The following is a 22,403-nucleotide window of genomic DNA, read 5'->3' on the forward strand; positions in this document are numbered from 1 at the left end:
TCCCATAATTTTAGACTAATATTACAATATTTATTTAAAAAAAACAACACACAGGTTGTAGTCACATTACACTCAGACATTAGCAAGAAAACAGTGAGTTAGCTGTCAGCTGCAGAGAGACAGGTGGGGGAGGGGCTCAGGTGAGCAGCGACAGGGAGAGCTAAGTGTCACAGCTGTGTCTTGTTGACTAATTATGCTCTCCCTTTATATGCAGTAGCATCCTGGACCAGAGGCGCTCACACACACAGACAGCAAGCGGACCTTTGGACTCTTTGTTTAAACTGTGAACAGAAGAAGAGGATCTCGACCAGCGCCTGCAAGCAAGAGGCGTTGTGGTTGAGTGTTTTTGTTGATTGCTGAAAGTATGTGTGTGTGAGCAGTCTGAATAAATAAGACGTGACCTGTAAAATGCCCTGCTGCGTCCGTCTTTATGCCAGGGGAACCCACGGTAGCAACAGCTACATTATCAATTTTAAAAACGAATACATTCTGAACATATTAAGAATTGATTTATATGTTAAAAATAACTAAATATTGTTTCTAGAGCAGCAACAGTAAAGTTCACAACAGCAAAGTCATTATATGCACTCAATAATATCTCACTGGAAACAAATCTAAAGTGTCAGTAAAAGAAACCTAATATTCCTGACATCAACATGCTGAGTGAAGTTTAGAAAGAACGAAGAACTCAGACATCAGTCAGTATCAGTCCTTCCTGCTGTCCTCTGTCCTCCTCCCTCTGCTGCTGCTGAGATTCACTACCTGGCAGCAGGTGCCGCTTGTAGAGGGAGGAGGGGCTGGTTTGGAGGGGGGGCTGCCGTCTCAGCCAGCTGCTAAGTTTACAAGAAATTTTAAGACTTGTGGCAAACTAAGATACACAGTCAGGCTACATACAGATAGCTTTCATTTTAGCTTGTTCGTAACAATTAGCTTAATAAGCGCGCTGTGGTTGTAACAACAACTGTGGACAAAGCAGGTGGAAAAATGGCTTTTCTGCTTTTTGCTCGAGTTGTCGTCAACTCCAGTACGTTAACTTCACTTCACCTGGTTCACCTGGTTCACTGTCTCCACCGCGGCCGCTCTGCTCTGCTGTCCGCTGTGTGTAGGAGCTGAGCCCGCCCTCGGTCAAACACGCAGAGGACAGAGAAGCTAGCGCGACCATAACATAGTTTTAACGGATCTGCATCTGCATGATTCACGTGGGTCACATTTTCAGGTCGGAAAATCCCATTCCTGATACTGAAAACAAGCCACAAAATCTAATACCTCGGAAAATGACGTCAAGACTTTTTTATACTTTAAGAGCCTAAATTGTAACTTAATTGATTTATCAACTTTTAGAATAATATAATATTTATTTAATACTTTTTAAGACCCTGCGGTCACCCTGAGAGTATTTTTACAGTGTGGTATTAGTACTTTTACTTTAGTAAATGATCTGAATACTCTGTCCACCACAGGATATTGTTTATTCATCTATTTATTTAAATGTATTTGTCTCTAGCCAGTGCTCAGTTATTTTGTCTTTAAAAGGATATTATATAGCCTAGTTGACAAAACAGAGTAAGCGATGTGAAATTGTACTGTGGAACGACAAGAGGCTATAGTGTCGCAGGAGTTTACTGTGCGTTAAAACCACTAGTGAGGAAATGCTCTGTCTTGGCTACTCGGAGGAGAGATGCTCCTTGAAGAGGGGGCAAATTCCAAAAGCACTACAAGGATACTTCTATAAAAGGATAAAAAAAACTCACCAAGTCTCCTCTCCTTGTCAGTATTGGGTGTACCCAGGTATTTCATTTTCTTTCCTTTATATTAAGTAAAAGGAGCACCAGGTCATCATCGCTTTATGTTGATTATTGTTTTTTTCCTGTAGCGCAAGTTTTGTTTTTTGTTTTTTTAAACAATTTCTTCGCAAAATCTCGTCGCGCTTGATGTGAATAGTCAGGCGCGTCAAAATTCACATCCAAATTATTCTCAATTTTGTGCTGTTTATTCACGTTGCTGTTGATGAGTAAAGGCCTTAACAGTTTTTTGTGACTAAATTCACAAGAAACATGAAAATATGAAAAGGAAATTTGAACATAAAATAGGTTAAATTATTAAACATTTAAGATCTACAATAGTAAGAGTAAGAGTGAACTGACCTCAGACTCTCCAGTCTGCAGTGTGGACTCTCCAGTCCAGCAGACAGCAGCTTCAGTCCTGAATCCTGCAGCTTGTTGAGACTCAGGTCCAGCTCTCTCAGATGGGAGGGTTGGACTTCAGAGCTGAGGCCAGAGAAGCACAGCTGATCTCTGACAAACTGCAGCCCCTCAATCTGAATAAAGAATAAATGATGGAGATAAAAATCCATTAATAATCCGATCAGATGTGTTCAGGTTTAAAATGTGTATCTCAACATCACGCTGTCCTAATCAATGAGCTTCTCCCTAAAATGAGTAGAGTGACTTTGTCATGGTGTTATTGTGGATCATCATCATGTCAGCCTTCTGCAGACATCATCCAAATGTCAGCAGTGGTGATGAGAATAGTCTAAATCTGTGGTTTGAAATGAGAACATCAGAAGTTAAAGAGGTTTGTAAAGTTTTGTTTAGCATTATTTATTTCACATTGGCCGTTTTGGAACTCCACAGAAAACATCTGTCTTAGTATTTTTCATAAAATGACACAATTGTTATGAATTAGAAATAGGAAGAAAATGAAAGTAGCAAAAGTAACAACATGTCTGAAAACCATTCCAGACTTGACTGAGATCAGCAGCATGTTATTGATCTGTGTTGACATGAATAGTTGTATGAATGTTGTGGCATCTCCATCAACACACAGCTGACTGACTGTGAGCTTCATCCTCAATCATCTTTATAACTGGATCAAAGGAGCACTGAGCAAAGTGAGAGACATGTTCTCTTCATCTTAAATGTAACCTAGTACCTTCCCGTACAGATATCGTGTATTATTTATGCTCCTGTTTATTGGTGGAGTCGGAACAGATGGTGACATCACTTTCTGACAGGAAGCATCGTTACATGTTGAAGTGTCGTTGGTGACGGATCAGACACGATGCTTCAAACACCTTTCTCTGTCTCTGTGCTCCTGTATGTGAGTTTTAGAGTGTGTTTGTGTCTGTATGTTAGAGAGAGGGTCTTTATGTATAAATGTAGACGTTCCTGTAAAATACTGTGTTCTGAAGGTTATGTATAAAAATACTTTATTCCTGAAAATGTGTTGATCTTTTATTTTATTTATATATAGATGTGTCTCACGTGTAACAAAATACAAATCTTGATTTAATTTCGCAGCACACTGAAGGATAAATCCCACAGTTTCCTTAATAACACCAACCCAGATTGAGTACAGACTCAATTTGGAGCCAAACTGTTCAGACTGACAAACTTTTAAAAATATCTGTTGTGATCTGAGCTCAGACAAACCCAGAAAACGAGAACTGAAGGAAATTTAAAACTTCTGTCATGGATTCAAATTTGGTAGATATGGACACTGGACAGGGGAAAAATACATGAACTGACCTCAGAGTCTCCAGTCTATAGTTTGGACTCGCCAGTCCAGCAGACAGCAGCCTCACTCCTGAACCCTGCAGGTTGTTGTAACTCAGGTCCAGCTCTCTCAGATGGGAGGGGTTGGACTTCAGAGCTGAGGCCACGACTTCACAGTGAGTCTCTGAGAGTCGACAGCCAGAAAGTCTGTGATGATGGAGAATATAAAACTTAGGTATAATAAAATCTGACACTTTATTGATCACAAGGTTTGTGGTTTGAAACTTGAGCTCCTCCTGTCTACATGTCAAAGTGTCCTTGAGTAACATCAGAAAGCCCAAATTGCAGCTTTTGGGGGGAGAGGATTCATCTTTAATGAATCTTATTAGGTAACCCCATCTGCTTTTCATCTCCCATTAAATTAATTTAATAATAATAATAACTTTATTTATATAGCACTTACAAAGTGCCAAACAGTAAGGCCAAACAAGAGCAAGCCAAAGTTAAAGTAACATTAAAAGAAGCAAAAACATAAATCGACATATGAACATAGACAGAATCAATAAAAACATGTCAAAAGAATAAAGCAACAGAAAGACGACATCACATTTTCTTTAAGAGTAACTAAACCCCCAAACCTCATTTTGATGCAAAGGATTTGAATTATTTATATTGTGTTATAAATACGCATAGGTGATGTATATGATGGCAGCTTTTTTTTTTTTTAGGGGTAAGTCAGTATCTTCCCAAGTGGAGTTCACCTGGCTGAAGTAAATGTTTTGGAAACAAGACTACAACAATATAATTTCTCCTCTGAGCTCGGTGACGGTAAAAATCCCTCCACTGAACTGAACTCTCCTTCACTGGCAGAATGAACCTGGAGGCCGTCCCAGCAGCTGACTGTGTAATGAGCTGCTGTCTGAGGAAATCAGCTGCTAAATACACAAAGACTGGCTGCTAACTCAATGAAAACCACAGTGGAAATGTGTGCTGCTATTTTCTCTACATACATATCTTGCCTTTAGAGTCACTGATGTGAAATGGTGCAGAAAGGAAACACGTTGTCCGACAGTTTGTGTTTGCAAACTGATATCATTTCTCACATTAAGGTGACCAGATGGAAAAGGTGAGAAAATGGGACAAGCTTTAAAAACGGTCTCTATCAGTGAACATTACTAAAGCAGCTTTGGAATAAACCAGTTTACAGACCAGTCCATTCAAATCCTACCAGAGACAGGTAGACAGAGAGAGAGCTTCCTCACTGTTTGTAAATCTAACTCATTTCTAATGTAGCAAAACACATGAAAAGACATTCATCGTTGGAACTAAACAATTTGTTTGCAAGTTGCAGCTTTTATTTAATGAGGATGGAGAGGGGGATGCTCTGTTTGTTCTTCAACAGGGAGGATGGCCTCCCCTCACATCCTCTCAAATCAAACTATAGTTATAGATACTGTCTCAACTGTGAAAATAGACAGAACAGTCCTTCATATGAAATAGCTCAGAAACTGCAGAGAAGAATTATAATAGCAATAACTGCATGAACGCTTTCATGAAAAAACTTGAACTTCAAGTGATGTTAGTTCCAGCAGATCAGATATCACATGTCTGTGTGTCTGTGTATGAAAAGAACAATAATCAGACATGTTATAGAAACATGGTGCAGACACTGTATCACTGTGAAAATAAAAAGGCTGATGTGATTAAATGATGACTGTCAAAACATTTTCCGCACAAACTCTGAAGTCCTCAAGTTTTCCTGCTGGATTTCCCACAGAAATACTCCTGTCCCGTTCGATAACGAGGAATACACATCTGAAAAATAGCGTTTTTTTACAGTATAACCTCATATTTATACATAAAATCGCGCTGTTAAGATGTTTCACCAAAACGTCAATGAAATGGATGTTGCATCTTACAGACCATGTTTGTGCTCTTAGTCTCGTTAATCTACCAGACTGATCTAACTTTAGACTTCATCTGATGGTGGTTAACTTCCTTATTGTTCTTCTTCACGTGTTGGGCAGTTTGGCGAGAAGAACGCACGCTGAAACTGAACGAGTACTGTTTGTTGTCCTCACTTATTTTATCGCACTAATGCTGAAACGAGTTGTTCAGTATCCAATAGGAGAGCGGATCGGCTGTTCTGATTGATTATAAACACAAAAATGATTTTGTAGACATTTGTAGTTTAACACATGTAGAATTATTTATAAACAGGTTTATTACTAGTTTAGGAAACTTATAGTGTGGAAGTTTTATATTGTGCATGTGTGTAAAGTGTGTATCTTTACTCTAATACTGATGGCTTCAGCTTTACTTTACAGTGTTGATAATCACATCTGGACTTACACAGCCTTTCTGCAGTTCCTCACAGCTGGAATCAGTCTCTGTCTTCCCTCCTCTGATGTGTTGTACTTCTTCAGGTCCAACTCATCCAGAACCTCCTCTGACATCTGCAGCATGTAGGCCAGAGCTGAGCAGTGGATCTCAAAGAGTTTCTTCTCTGATCTGTTCTCTGACTTCAGGAACTCTTGGATCTCCTGATGGACTGAGTGGTCGTTCATCTCCGTCAGACAGTGGAAGATGTTGATGCTTCTGTCAGGAGAGATCTCATAACTGTTCATCTTCTTCAGGTTGTTGATGGCCCTCTGGATGATTTCTGGACTGTTGTCTGTCCGACCCAGCAGGCCTCCTAAGAGTCTCTGGTTGGACTCCAGAGAGAGGCCATGAAGGAAGCGGACAAACAGGTCCAGGTGGCCATTTTTACTCTTCAGGGATTTCTCCATGGCTCTCATCAGGAAGACATCTAGAGATGAGCCTTTGTGTTTCCAGTCTTTCCCCAGGAAGTCCTCCAGTACCTTTGTCTTCCTGTTGGTGTAACAGTGGAACATGTAGACTGCAGCCAGAAACTCATGAACGCTCAGATGAACAAAGCAGTAGACTGTTTTCTGGAAGATCACACTCTCTCTTCTGAAGATCTCTGTACAAACTCCTGAGTACACCGAGGCCTCTGAGACATCCAGACCACACTGCTCCAGGTCTTCTTGGTAGAACATGATATTTCCTTTCTTCAGCTGTTCAAACGCCAGCCTCCCCAGCTTCAGAAGAACTTTCCTGTCAGCCTCCATCAGCTCCTGTGGACTCGTCTCATGTCCCTCGTCATACTTCTGCTTCTTCCTCTTTGTCTGAACCAGCAGGAAGTGTGAGTACAGGTCAGTCAGGGTCTTGGGCAGCTCTCCTTTCTGGTCTGTAGTCAACATGTGCTCCAGAACTGTAGCAGTGATCCAGCAGAAGACTGGGATCAGACACATGATGTGGAGGCTCCTGGATGTTTTGATGTGTGAGATGATTCTGCTGGACAGCTCTTCATCACTGACTCTCCTCCTGAAGTACTCCTCCTTCTGGGCATCAGTGAAGCCTCGTACTTCTGTTACCCTGCCAACACATGAAGGAGGGATCTGATTGGCTGCTGCAGGTCGGGAAGTGATCCAGACGAGAGCCGAGGGAAGCAGATTCCCCTTAATGAGGTTTGTCAGCAGCACGTTGACTGATGACTCCTGTGTGACATCAGACACGACCTCATTGTTGTGGAAATCCAGTGAAAGTCTGCTTTCATCCAGGCCGTCAAAGATGAACAGAAGTTTACAGACGGCGAGCTTCTCTGCTGTGACCTTCTGTAATGTTGGATGGAAAACATGGAGCAGCTTGAGAAGACTGTACCGCGCATCTCTGATCAAGTTCAGCTCCCTGAACGAAAGCAGAATCAGCAGACTGATGTCTTGGTTTTCCAAGCCCTCTGCCCAGTCCAGAGTGAACTTCTGCACCGAGAAGGTTTTTCCAACGCCAGCGACGCCGTTCGTCAGAACGACTCTGATGTGTCTCTGTTGGCCGGGTAAGGCTTTAAAGATGTCGTGGCACTTGATTGGAGTGTCATGGAGGGTCTCCATCTTGGAAGCTGTCTCAAGCTGCCTCACCTCATGTTGGGTATTAACCTCTTCACTCTGTCCCTCTGTGATGTAGAGCTCAGTGTAGATCCTGTTGAGGAGGGTTCCACTTCCTGTTTCATCACTTCCTTCAGTCACACTTTCACATCTCCTCCTCAGACTGATCTTATGTTCATCTAAAACCTCCTGCAGACCACTATCTGCTGAAAGAGAAGAAAAAACATTCTGAGACTGAACACAGAGCGAGAATACAGATAAATAAAAGTGTTTTTGAATCTATGATATTCACAACAATATTATGAAAATAAATGTCCCCGTAATTAAACTGAAAGTCCTGTTTTCAGACATGACGACATCAGCAGACAGGTGTACAGTCTTACTCTGTACAGTGCTGGTCTGACTGGCTGTCTGCAGTCCAGGTCTTGTTCTGGATGTTTTTCCACACTGGGGACAGGAGGAGTCTCCTGATGAAGCAGACTGGTCCCAGTATGAGGTGATGCACCGTCTGCAGAACCAGTGTCCACAGCTGGTAGAGACCGGATCCTTCAGGACGTCCTGACACAAAGCACAGCAGGACGGCTGCTCCTCCACAGAAACATGACTCCTCTTCCTCTCTCTGTGAAGACATTTCTTTAGAACTAAAATGATTTGGACGACACTGTGTCGAAGCTCAGACGCTCACAGAGAACAGTAAAAGTGTCGTTACTTTTCTGTTTTCATTCAGCTTTCAGTCTGTAATGACAATGATTGTTCCTCTTATCTCAACTCTCCTGCTTTTCAGAAACACTAATTAACTGCTTTTCCTATCTGACTGTCTTATTAAACATTTAGTGATCTGCCTGTAGTTTGTTATTAATACAAACTCAACACTTCCTGCAGCTACTTCACAGTAAAAGCCTTCCATTAAAGACAGCTGATTATGTCCTTCACTGTTTTACAGTCACTTTGGGCAGCTTAGCTTGAGTTAGTTAGGTTTAAACTGAGGTTAGAAGTGGTCTGAATAACTGTGGAAGACCAGCAGTGTAAGACACGTAGCATGTAACAGTGGTGTCGCAGGTCCCACAGTTTCCTTTTTGTATATCCTTCCCTTTGTTTCCCTTCACTCTACTGTCAACTATTGAATGAAGGTATAAATGCAATTCAAATATTCTAAAAAACAGAAGTGGTCCAATTCTGCATTTGATCATTTTCTGCCCCTTTTTTCATCCGCAGATCACTTTTAGATACGTGCTGCCCATGGATGTTTGTTCTTCACCTTCAGGAACAATATATGGCTGAGAGAATCTGAGCTCAAAGGTCCACTTACTAATGTTTCAAAGCAAAGTGTTAATCAAGCTGAGCAAAGCTTTTCTACAAATGCTTTTTCACCACATGTTGCACAATTATAATGAACTGATTCAAGAAGCATCTGGTGGATCATAACAGCTGATCTGAGGAAGAGCAAACAACTAAATATTCTGAGGACAAATATGAGAAAATGAATGACATGTTTGAAGCAGATTCTTTCAGATTGTGGATGGTTCTAAATCTTTACAGTGACTTCAACATGACGGCAACAATATATGAATGTTTTCTTGAAAAGTAAATTCTGAAATGGAGGTTCTCAGGTGTTTTGCTGAAGAAATAAAATGAGATCCATCTTAGTTTGAAACAGTATCTGCACTAATAGTTCCGCATCATGAATATAAATCTTTTAGCATTTTGTCTTCATCCTCAATGCTTCATCTTCCATCAGCTCAGTTTACAGTAAAAACAGTCTCTTACTTTGTGTCTGAGGGTCCAGGTTCATTACTGAAGAATGGATTGCTTCCTTTGGACCAGTCACTCTTCAGAGACAGACAGCTGGATCCTGGAGACTCTGCTCTCCGTCTGTTGGACTGAACTCTGCAAACACCAAGATGTTTTTATTCGTATCACATGAATCCTTGATAGATTCTTTGATGAAAGCTGTTTAGGAAGCTCTAAACACACAAACTGCTGCTGCTGTCGATAAAAGATTGTTAAATTTAGGCAGCAATTACATTTTAATATACAAACACAGAATCAACAGAAAACATGGCATCAGCAGAGGAAACTGAAAATGAGTTAGTGTCAGTTCTCTTACTTTGTGTCTGAGGGTCCAGGTTCATTACTGAAGAATGGATTGCTTCCTTTGGACCAGTCACTCTTCAGAGACAGACAGCTGGATCCTGGAGACTCTGCTCTGTCCTCCTCTTCCTCCACACAAACACTCATCTTCTGGTCTTCAGTCAGTCTGAGAGGTGAAACAGAAACACTGACTGTGAGCTCAGAACACGAGAATCAAGAGGAACAAGTTTATTCAAGAGTCACAAACAAGACTGACAACAGGAAGCAGCGCGCGCAGTATACATCGCGACTTTGTGTCCACAGATGAGTCAAACTGGTCATTCTCACATTTCTTTCCTCTACAGTCCACAGGGAGGAAACCGACTCACAGACTTTGACGGTAAAATAATAAAAATGTTGGATTAACACTCACCCTGCCTCAGCCTTCAGTTTCCTCCTTCTGCTCTGTCGTCTCAAAATGGAGTCTGAACTAACTGAACACTTTCACTTTCAGGTTTCTCCCAGTTCTTATTTACTGGAATCACATGACTGTTTCAGTGCATCTGTGTGTGTGTGTCGCTCACACAGATCAGCTGTTTAACATGTTGTGTTTATGAGCGTCTCTCGTGGCTTCAACAGACTGAATTAAAATGAGTTTTGGTCTAAATGTTGGAACTTAAATTATGTTTAAATGATGTAAATAAATGAGTTTTGTTTAAGTTCCAACTAAAGTGCTTTAAACTAAATGAACTGAATGTGTTCTGTTACAGACTTACAGGGAACACAAACAGTTCATCTCAGCACAGGAAACCCCCGTTTTTAATCAGTTAACATTTTTGGGGATGATGCTATTGATTCTTTGTGACTGAGTAATCTTAACTCAAAGTCACTTAATAGCTTTTTCTGGAGCTTTAACCTACTTTTTGATTTACATTATTTTTATTTTAAGTTAATTTCCGTTGCTGCTGCCAGTTGGATGGCGGTTTTGTGTAAAAGTTTTGAATTACTGTCTGCAGGATATCAGTCTGTTAATGATTATCATTATTCAGCATGTTGTTTCCCCTCAAGCAGAATGTCAAGATGCACAAATGAAAAACAGGTGCTGAACTTTTAGCCGTAATGTACAAATAGTTTGTAAAACCAGAAACAGCAGAATCCATATTTGTCGAAGTGACAGGAAGTGAGCTTTTAGTTTTATTGTGTTTTTATTCTCCACAGTTGTAAATGTATGTTAGGACTGGATGAACGCAGTCTTGCATTTATTTCTGTTTTTGTCAGATCCAGGGGCCGGGACGGAGGGGAATAGTGGAACTAAGTACCCGGGGCGCCAACATTTGGAGGCCCCTCAAATAATGAAGTTAAAAGTTTGTTTTTATCTGCAATTTTGAAACTTGAATATTGTAATAAACTATTATCGATGGCTCAATAAATAGTCTGACAGATTATTTCTTGTATCTAAAACAATAGTAGAGCCTCTCAGCCCCCCATTCAAAGGTGCACATGGTTTAGTCCGCTCCTGCAGTGGGACAGAAACTGTTCAGTCTCTAATCTCTGTAAATACTCTGATGCTGATTTGAGGACTTCGTTTCAAAATAAGTGAAAGCAGGCGACCGAAGACATTAGCAGGATTTCAGACCGCACCGACATAGTGGCTCGTTTGGAAACTTTCCTTTATATTACAAAAATAGTTCACCAAAATGTGTTTATGAAAACATTTGAGGCGAGAAATAAGCCATGCAGTTGCTGAATCTGTCTTTATTTTATATTGACAGTGGTTAGTTTCAAAGATTTCCGGGAGTTTTCCAAAGGGGTTGAGTTGCACTGGACACCCCTAGTTAGCGAAGCAAACAAGTTAACAACTAGCTAGCTAGCAACCCCGGGGAGAAACATGACGCATGACAAAATTGCACAGGACATCAAAGTGCACATGACAAAATACTTAGCTCTCGTATACACGTAATCGGCCCATACATGCAGCTCAAGCTTCAAAGAGGATATAAAGGGAAGAACTGTATTCATTAATTATCTATGAAAGTACCGGCGTGGGCATGCAAAAACTTGCTGTTATAATACCATATTACAGCCAAACACAACTGTGTCTACTTTTACTGGCATCATTAGGTTAGACGGTGAAGATGCCAATTCAATAACAGACACATTGCAGATTTTTTTCAAGAATCCAAGCTGTGTCCAAAATGATGCATCGGGCTCTCAACCGACGGATGCAATACTATGTGCAGCAAGAACCATTCACTTCTCACAAACTTTTAGAAACACAACCCTAACGTTGTGTTGTGAAAAGTGTGCGCCACTTGATTCAGCTGTGTTACTTGTATGCAATGCGTGTGTTGCTAAGAAATGTAGAATAACAGATTTCGCAAACTCACACGGTACTCTCCGCCAGTAAAACTACAAGCAACTCTATGAAATGATAAACGCTGGATAAGTTCCACTAAAAATCCTCCAGACACAAGGTGGCTAGCTGTCAGCGCGTGTCTGAATCGGGTGGTTGACCAGTACGAAGAGCTCAGATTGCACTTCCAGCTGGTAAAAGACAAGGACCGAAACTACAGCGTAGAGATTTTGTTTCAGATGTACACAGATCCAGTAAACAAACTTTACTTACTGTTCACTGGGACTCCACAGGTGAATATGATCATTTGTGTGACCTGAACTGAACTTTTATTATGAAACGGAGCCATTGAACTCAGTTTCCCACAATCCTACAGGAATTCACACCTATGCATGAACTCTCAGCTATAATTTTTCAGTGTGACCTGTGACCTGTGATGTCACCAGGTCAACAAAACCGCAGCTCACCTTCAGTTCGCTCTCTTTCTCCTGGACTCTTCTGCTGCTGCAAACAGCTACTAGCTGTCTCCCCGTGTCTCCTGCTCTGTGCAGACACACAGTAGAACCAAACTCTATCTCTTACTGCAGCAACGCGCAGGCCTGCGTAAGATCTTTGTAACCAAGTTAAGTTAGCGCCAGCGGCTACGACACAACGTCTGCCAGCTAAATTTTAACAAGCAACAGAGAGCCACTTAGCGCCGAGCTAATTGTAAGGAGATCAAAGAACAGAGCAACCAGCTTCCTCCGATCTCTACAAGCAGACACTGCACAGCAAAGACTTTTCCACATCACAACCACAAAGACTTTCCAGCTTGGCCCGTCTACAATAGACTGATCGCCAGCTAACAACAGCACCAAGGCAGCCTCTTTTCCCTCCATGGACTGGTAGTGTAACTTAAGCTATGTGAAGCTATATTATGCCCAGTTAACAGTGTACACACTAAGCACAGGACTGCTTAACTTTCGTGATGTGACATTACATGTATTGATTTGGTTTTTCATTGAGGTTTATTATTGTGATGTGTTTTCATCTTTCAGGTTATTTGGTAGCCACATGCTAAGTTGATGCTAGTTAACGTTACGCTCCACACAGACAGGGAGTCTTTGCATGCAACTAACTCTTTAAACTTTGCACCGTTACCCTACACAGATCACACACATACACCTTAAATTTGGCCTTAAACATAATCACACACGACGGAGAGCAACTTTAAAGTTCCTGCTGTGTTCTTGTGCACGCGGAACGTAACTACGTACATTTACTCAAGTACTGTACTTAAGCATAAATTTGAGGTACTTGTACATTACTTGAGTATTTCCATTTTATTCAACTTTATATTACTTCTACTCCACTACATCTCAGAGTATCGGTACTATCATGTAAAAATACTCCAAGTTCAGCATTTTAAATTTAGTAAAGTTAAACATGTTTTTGCAATAAAAGTACTTGTTTTAAAGAAATTACTGTTTTGAAAGTGTTAAGATCTTTATGTGTTTGACCTGTTGGGGAGTTAAAACTATGATATCATGTAGGTTTAATGAGAGAAAAAGGAAATATGGGACTTTTTCTCCACTACAATTATCTGATGGCTGGTTACTTTGCAGAATTATATTTTACATTCAAAATGAATGCGATCTCTCTGTCTTTCCTTGTTTTCTTTCTTTCCCTCGTCAACTGATCTGAAAACATGACAATCCACAAAACTAGATATAACAAGATTTTCACCTGTGAACCTAAACTCTTCTTCACTATCAGTCCTTTTATTTCGGACACTTGATACCTGTTCGCTTTGACTAAATATAAATCTGAGTGCAGAACATGTGATGTTTTGTGTTTCCAGTGTGGTGTTTGTGCTGAGGTGGATGATTTGAAGGGAGCAGGCAGATCTGTGAGTGTTTGTCTCCCTTGGATGCAGAGGAAACCTGAGGTCACTGCTCGCTCACACCATCACTATCTGATCTGGATGTGAGCGGCTGCTAATGTCTTAAACAGGATCTGCACGGTCACTGAGACATAACATTAGAGGTCAGAGGTCACAGACACCGATCACCTGTCTGAAAACTTCTGGATTTAAAGACGGTGTAGTCCCTCCGTCCCAAAAAACTTATCAGACCGCATCCTGACACAGGCGGAAAAAGATGTGCTCTCCAAAGGGCTCAACTTTTCAGTTACATCCAACCACATCCCTACAGTGAACTACATCACAGCCACAGAAACAGCCATTAGGAAGAACAAGATGACTGAAGCAGAGGCTGCAGACCTGAGGCTACGTGTCACTGCAACATTAAAGAGTGCCAAACCACCTCCTTCCAACATTACATCCGAAGAGAGGAGGGCACTCTCAGCACTGCAGAAGGATCACAGCATAAACATTATACCAGCAGACAAGGGTCGCTGCACTGTGATTCTGAACACAGCCGATTATGGAACCAAGGTCAACAACCTTCTTGAAGACACAACCACATATCAAAAACTTAAAAGAGATCCAACCAATGGCTACAAGAAGAAGGTTATAGACTGTCTACAGAAGCTTGAGAAGGAGGAGGTGATAGACATGCCTCTGTACTACAGACTATACCCTGGGGAAGCCATTCCCTGCATCTATGGCCTTCCCAAAATTCACAAAGCGAATGTTCCACTCAGACCCATCGTGTGCAGCACAGATTCCATCACATACAACGTAGCCAAACATTTGACTACAATCTTGGCTCCGTTGGTGGGGGACACAGTACATCATGTGGAAAACACACAGAAATTTGTGGACAAAGTGAAACATCTCCAGTTGGACCCAGATGACGTAATTGTTTCTTATGATGTAGTGTCCTTGTTCACCTGCATCCCAACCTCAGAAGCAGTGACAGCGGTGATGAGAAGACTGCAGGAGGACTCCACCTTGCAGCAAAGGACCAAGCTTACACCTGAACACATATGCAAACTATTAGACATCTGTCTCAACACAACCTACTTCCAATTCCGGGGACACTTCTACAGACAGATTCACGGCTGTGCTATGGGCTCTCCGGTCTCTCCCATCGTGGCCAACCTGTACATGGAACAGTTTGAGAAGAAGGCATTGTCCTCGTTCCCGGGCACACCACCAAGTCATTGGTACCGCTACGTGGATGACGCCTTTGTGTCAATCAAGAAACAAGACTTGGAAGCGTTCTCAGAGCATATCAATACTGTGGACCCCAACATCAAGTTCACGCGAGAGGACGCCAAAGAGAACCGCTTGGCCTTTCTTGATTGTTCTACTCTCAGAGGAGAGGACGGAAAGCTCCAGATAGAAGTGTACAGGAAACCAACACATACGGATCAATACTTGCTCTTTGACTCACACCATCCACTACAGCACAAGCTGGGTGTAATCCGGACATTACAGCACAGAGCCCAAGAAGTGCCCACCGGCTCAGAGGGTAAGAAGAAAGAGGAAAGGCATGTCCAGAATGCACTCTCAGCCTGTGGTTATCCTACTTGGGCTCTCAACAAAGTTAAAAGAGCCAAAAAACAGGACAAAAGTGTAACAGAACCAAAAAGGAACGGTGTCTCCATTCCTTATGTATCTGGACTGTCTGAAAAACTACAAAGGATCTTTAGACAGCACGATGTTCCTGTTTTCTTTAAACCAGGCAACACTTTAAGACAGAAACTCCTTCATATTAAGGACAAGTTACCCACACAGAAACAGAGCAATGTAGTTTACTCCATTCAGTGCAGTGAGGAAAACTGCAAAGAGCGGTACACAGGTGAGACCAAACAGCCACTTCACAAAAGACTTTATCAGCACAGACGACACGCTAACTCAGGATTGCAGAGCGCTGTGCATTTGCATCTAAAAGCTACAAACCGCACATTTGAAGACAGCGAGGTGAAGAGTCTAAGTAGAGAGAAGAGTTGGTTTGAAAGAGGAGTCAACGAAGCCATTTTTGTGAAAAAAGAAAACCCCTCTTTGAACAGAAATGGTGGTCTGAGATTTAATCTGCCCAAAGTTTACCACAGTGTATTAACACCATGGTCACGCCAATCACATGCTAATCAGGTACTTAACAGTGATGAGGGAGGTGCAGCCAGAAAACAATAAGCCTGATTACTGATTACTGGGCCATCATGGAAACAATTAGGTCAGTTTCAGGTGAAACTAGGCAGTGACCCAACACAGCATAGTTTGAGACACAGATCAAGGTTAATTATTGTTGCAACACTGAGGATTTTTATAATGAGTACTAGCCGGCTTCACAGAAGCTCACAGACAACAAGAGCGAGAGGCCTGAATGTGTGAACACTTCTCAGTGGTGCTGCTGCAGTACAGCGATGTTACTTTGGGTTAAAAATATATCAAAAAGAACTTCTACTTTTTAGAGATACGTGGTTCTCACAGGACAGTGATGCTACAAACACATGATGATCTTATAGACCATGATGCATTGCTGCAGGTTAAACTACCCAACAGTATATAAAGCAGTTAAAATGAGCTCAACCTGAAACATCTGCAGCAGTAAAATGCAACACACACATGAATGCAGCAGGAATATGAATCCAGAAACATCAGATATAATAAAACACTGACAGGAAGCGTTTTACTGCACAGGGACGCCTCTCACTGTCACACTTTAAGTAACTTTAGCTGATTATACTCATATACTTTTGTAAGTAAGGGTTTGAATGCATGTTGTTGGCTGGTTGGCGCCCAGAAACGTCCCGAAAACAGCAAACTAATAAGAAAAACTATGAAAACACAGGCAGAGGGCAGCGTCTCTGCAGATACAGACACGCCACACGCTCCTAGTGGGTCATAAGCGATGATTGAGATGATTGTGCCTTTAATAAGAACATGCTTGGTTTTAAAATGGTAAAAACAACGTCACCCTGTTGGCTGCCTAACAGCTGTTTATTCCGCCAATGCAGACCTCGAAAATACACGCGCTAGAAACCCTACAGTTCACACGTGTCGTTAATGCAGTAAATACGTGACGTTGGTAAGCATCCGAAGTTCCCACTTGTCCTGAACGCAGCACGGTTGACGTACTGGATGTGGGCGGGGCAGTACGAGTTTTATTAAGTGCGTCATTCAGTGTATGATCGATCCCCGGCCTTAAAGACGCGAGGAAGAGACCGCAGATGTATTATTCTGCATTCTTCTTCTTCTTCACGTCAGCATAATGAAAAGCAGCCACTGACTGTGAGCGCAGAACACAAGAGTTTAGGAAACAAGTCTGTTCAAGAGTCACAAACAAGACTGACAACAGGAAGCAGTTTCTTCCCTCTACAGTCCACAGGGAGGAAACCGACTCACAGACTTTGACGGTAAAATAATAAAAATGTTGGATTAACACTCACCCTGCCTCAGCCTTCAGTTTCCTCCTCCTGCTCTGTCGACTCAAAATGGAGTCTGAACTAACTGAACACTTTCAGCTTCAGGTTCCCTCCAGTTACAGGAAATCACACGACTGTCTCCGTGCGCATGCGTGCGTGTGTGTGTGTGTGTGTGTCGCTCACACAGATCAGCTGTTTAACATGTTGTGTTTATGAGCGTCTCTCGTGGCTTCAACAGACTGAATTAAAATGAGTTTTGGTCCCCCTCTGCACACCTGTCCCCCTCTGCACATCTGTCCCCCTCTGCACATCTGTCCCCCTCTGCACACCTGTCCCTCACACACCCGTCCCTCACACGACCGTGTCACATGCACCTCCGCTTATTAACATTATTTATTACATTGTATTTTAGATTGTATTTAGACTGTACTTTCATCACCAACCAGTAAACCCACTTGGTACTTGACACTTAGTTTATCTTATACTTATACCGACAGGATACTTAATTTATTCTGACCTGTTTTATAGTGTTTTATTTATTTTTTTTTTTTTTCTAGTACTTTCTCCTGTGTGCACTGACGTTAAGACGAGCTACTGTAACAAAGAGTTTCCCTTCAGGATCAATAAAGTATTTCTGATTCTGATTCTGATTCTGATCCATGAGAGGAAGCGTTGGCTGAAAGTCCAGCAGCGTTAAGTGAAACACTGAGCAACTCTGTGTGAATGTGATCAGATTAAAAGAGAGAGAGAGAGAGAGAGAGGGAGAGAGAGAGGAACAAACGTATTCATTTTTTTTAATTAAGTTTGTCATTCAGTGTATGATCGATCCCCGGCCTTAAAGACGCGAGGAAGAGACCGCAGATGTATTATTCTGCATTCTTCTTCTTCTTCTTCTTCACGTCAGCATAATGAAAAGCAGCCACTGACTGTGAGCGCAGAACACAAGAGTTTAGGAAACCAGTCTGTTCAAGAGTCTCAAACAAGACTGACAACAGGAAGCAGCGCGCGCAGTATACATCACGACTTTGTGTCCACAGATGAGTCAAACTGGTCATTCTCACATTTCTTTCCTCTACAGTCCACAGGGAGGAAACCGACTCACAGACTTTGACGGGAAAATAATAAAAATGTTGGATTAACACTCACCCTGCCTCAGCCTTCAGTTTCCTCCTCCTGCTCTGTCGACTCAACATGGAGTCTGAACTAACAGTTTAAGTAAAGTAACACTTTCACTTTCAGGTTTCCTCCCAGACCTCGATTTACAAGAAATCATGTGACTCTGTCTCCGTGCGCGTGCTTATGAGCGTCTCTCGTGACTTCAACAGACTGAATTAAAATGAGTTTTGGTCTAAATGTTGGAACTTAAATTGTGTTTAAATGATGTAAATAAATGAGTTTTGTTTAAGTTCCAACTAAAGTGCTTTAAACTAAATGAACTGAATGTGTTCTGTTACAGACTTACAGGGAACACAAACAGTTCATCTCAGCACAGGAAACCCCCGTTTTTAATCAGTTAACATGTTTGGGGATGATGCTGTTGATTCTTTGTGACTGAGTAATCTTAACTCAAGGTCACTTAATAGCTTTTTCTGGAGCTTTAACCTACTTTTTGTTTTACATTATTTTATGTTAATTTCCGTTGTTGCTGCCAGTTGGACGGTGGTTTTGTGTCAAAGTGTTGAATTCAATTACATTTTATTTATATAGCGCCAATTCATAACAGAAGTTATCTCATTGCACTTTTCCTTTAGAGCAGGTCTAGACCGTACTCTTTATAATATTATTTACAGAGACCAAACAAATCCCAGATGGTAATAATAATAATGTAATGGTAGTAGTAACATTAATATTAATAAAGTAATAATAATAGGAATGACAATCATAGGAATAATAATGTCAGTATTAGTAAAAAAGCCAATAACAACAGCTGTAGTAGCAGTTGTCGAGCAGGAACACGGGGGCAGCAGGCGGCCCACAACCACCGATCCAGACTCTGCAGGAACACGGGGGCAGCAGGCGGCCCACAACCACCGATCCAGACTCTGCAGGAACACGGGGGCAGCAGGCGGCCCACAACCACCGATCCAGACTCTGCAGCTCTGGAGGCAGAAATACCTGCTGAAAGCGACAGAAGGAGAGAAGAGAGAAACGAGAAAGCACAAAACCACGGGAGAGAGAAGATGTCGAGTTAGTAACATGCAGTAATGGGATAAAAATGCATACAGACGGAGAGGGAGAGGAGGAGAGAGGAAAGAGGTGCATCATGGGAAGTCTCCCGGCAGTCTAGGCCTATAGCAGCATAACTAAGGGATGGTTCAGGACTCACCCGAGCCAGCTCTAACTATAAGCTTTATCAAAGAGGAAAGTCTTAAGCCTACTCTTAAATGTGGAGATGGGGTCTGGCTCCCGAACCCAGACTGGGATCTGGTTCCACAGGACAGGAGCTAAGGATGAAAACTAAGGGGGGCAGAGCTTTTGCTATCAGGGCCCCGAGGCTCTGGAACAACTTGCCCGAAGACACAAGGTTTTCTGAGTCAGTGTCTTCTTTTAAGTCTCTTCTCAAGACACATATTTATCAGAAAGCTGCCTGTTTGTTTTATTGGTTTTTATGTATTTTATCATTCACTGTGGTGTTTTATTTCTCTCTGTGTGAAACCATTGTGCTCTATAAATAAAGTTTATTATTATTTCCAATAATTATTATTGACTTGGGTTTAAATTAAGCTTTTCTCTTTTGCCAATAATTAATACCAAATAACATACAGTGGTGTGAAAAAGTGTTTGCCCCCTTCCTGATTTCTTATTTTTTTGCATGTTTGTCACACTTGAATGTTTCAGATCATCAAACAAATTTAAATATTAGTCAAAGATAACACAAGTAAACACAAAATGCAGTTTTTAAATGAAGGTTGTTATTAAGGGAAAACAAAATCCAAACCTACATGGCCCTGTGTGAAAAAGTGATCGCTCCCTAAACCTAATAACTGGTTGGGCCACCCTTAGCAGCAACAACTGCAATCAAGCGTTTGCGATAACTTGCAATGAGTCTTTTACAGCGCTGTGGAGGAATTTTGGCCCACTCATCTTTGCAGGATTGTTGTAATTCAGCCACATTGGAGGGTTTCGATGCAAAAGATGCAAAGATGAGTGGGCCAAAATTCCTCCACAGCGCTGTAAAAGACTCATTGCAAGTTATCACAAACACTTGGTTGCAGTTGTTGCTGCTAAGGGTGGAGCAACCAGTTATTAGATTTAGGGGGCAATCACTTTCACACAGGGCCATGTAGGTTTGGATTTTGTTTTCCCTTAATAATAACAACCTTCATTTAAAAACTGCATTTTGTGTTTACTTGTGTTATCTTTGACTAATATTTAAATTTGTTTGATGATCTGAAACATTAAAGTGACAAACATGCAAAAGAATAAGAAATCAGGAAGGGGGCGAACACCTTTGCACACCACTGTATCTCTTTCCAGAAAACTAAATTTATACACAGTTTATTGTCTAAAAATGCTTTTCCTGCACGTCTGTAAACTACACTTCAACCTCTAAAAGTACCTGAATAAATGCTACGTAAGTGCAACAGTGGTAAAGAAAGACAAAGCCATCGACAGCATTTGATTCACACACCTTTCCTTAATATAATCTTTATTGCTTTTTCTTATTGGGTTGAATACAGAACAGGTTTACATCTCTTGACTTTGTGAAACACTGTCATGTTTTACTAACAGCTGGGGGAGGAGAGGACAGACGAGAGGATGGAAGGAAGGATGGAAACACAACCACAGGAAATTAAAAGGTTTTCCACATGACTGCGTGTTAATGCTTTCTGACTGAGGGCAAGCATCTGTGTGTGTTTGTGTTTGAGGAGGTTTTAACCTCTCTGACGTTCCCTTTGACCTCTGACCAGGACAGAAAGTTACACGAGGGTTAAACCAAGACAGAAAACAGAAAAGGTTTGAACCAAAATGTCCGGCGAGAGGGGAGAGCGGAGCGAAGATGTCAACAGTATTCCGGCTTTAAAACACCAAAAACCAACGACATCTTTAATCTGTTAGGTGATGGCGAGTTCACAGTCAAGTGCTAAATGTAGTGATTGACAGTTCTGAATCAGTATTTAAAAAAAAAAAAGACAAAATAATCAGGACTTGGAAAGAACAAGTTGCAACTCAGGAAATAAGAACATGAAGCATTTCGAATAATGGATTTGTGAAAGACCCTGAGAGCGAGATTATATATATTTTATATTTATATATATATATATACGTGTGTGTGTGTGTAGGTGAGAAGAGATGGAGAAAGGAGAAATCATCCATAATTGAACAAATTAGATTAACATGCAAAAAAAACTAACCTAAAACTCACCCTTTAACTGAACACAATGAATTTTCACAGTTTTATATGCATTTATATGTCATAGAGAGAAAAAAATAAAACACAACAAAAATCTGCCAAACTACAAATAAAACAACAGAACCAAGAGACCCAGACAGTCTGTTTTCAACTCATATACAGGAGATCTACATAAAGCTTTTTGGATTCAGAGGGATTCTTATTGCTAATCCGATTCGCACCCCGGCACACCGTGCCCTACGGCAAGCCGGATAGTCCACAACACAAACCATCAGTTCCTCAAAACAGTTCTGCAGCATAAATGTGATATTTTTAATACATGGCTTCTTCTCAAGTCATTGTAGAAACTAACTCGCACCCACACACACACACACAAACACAAACACACACACCTGGGCTCCAAATAAATACATTTAAAAACAGTCCACGTGCATTCGAATGGAAGTCCAGTATTCATATGGCCGTGCACACACACACACACACAGTCAGGCGTACATTAGCGCATATACCCGAGGGAGAGGGATGTACAGATAGAGCTAACAAAACATTAAACAGTTGAGAGAGAGAAAGAGAGAGTTTCTTCACAGATATGGAAAATAAAAATCTGAATTAATAACTCATAATTTCAATTAAAATTAGGACTCAGTAGCTCATAGTTATGATGCAAGTCGTTAATGGAAAGCACTTTGTTTGTGTGAAGGCCATTAAGCAGATAAGCCATCTTGTAGTAGCCTGCTTTCACCAGCAGATGTCAGCGCTGGAGCAGTTTAAGTTTTGGGGTTGCGTGATTAATTTATTTCACGTACACTAAGGGAGGACAGGAGTGTAAAGGCACAGTCACAAAACAAAACCCCTTTTTAAAAACCCTCCTCAGT

At 41.4% G+C, this 22,403-nt stretch overlaps 2 protein-coding genes across 6 annotated transcripts in view; both read right to left on the minus strand.

The window, feature by feature from the left end:
• Positions 1-22,403, minus strand: part of LOC122866462 (protein NLRC3-like) — an 876,731-nt gene that overhangs the window by 28,657 nt on the left and 825,671 nt on the right. The gene's annotated exons all lie outside the window — the stretch shown is intronic.
• Positions 1,579-17,392, minus strand: LOC122866465 (protein NLRC3-like). The gene is made up of 7 exons (XM_044176166.1): positions 17,199-17,392; positions 9,546-9,695; positions 9,206-9,325; positions 7,822-8,057; positions 5,847-7,644; positions 3,528-3,701; positions 1,579-2,317 (listed from the first exon to the last, which is right to left on the minus strand). The coding sequence occupies exons 2-7, from the start codon at positions 9,674-9,676 to the stop codon at positions 2,242-2,244; spliced, it is 2,535 nt and encodes an 844-aa protein (XP_044032101.1). The 5' UTR covers positions 9,677-9,695; positions 17,199-17,392; the 3' UTR covers positions 1,579-2,241.

The sequence above is a fragment of the Siniperca chuatsi genome, linkage group LG19 (assembly GCF_020085105.1).
Source record: "Siniperca chuatsi isolate FFG_IHB_CAS linkage group LG19, ASM2008510v1, whole genome shotgun sequence".
Taxonomy (NCBI): domain Eukaryota; kingdom Metazoa; phylum Chordata; class Actinopteri; order Centrarchiformes; family Sinipercidae; genus Siniperca; species Siniperca chuatsi.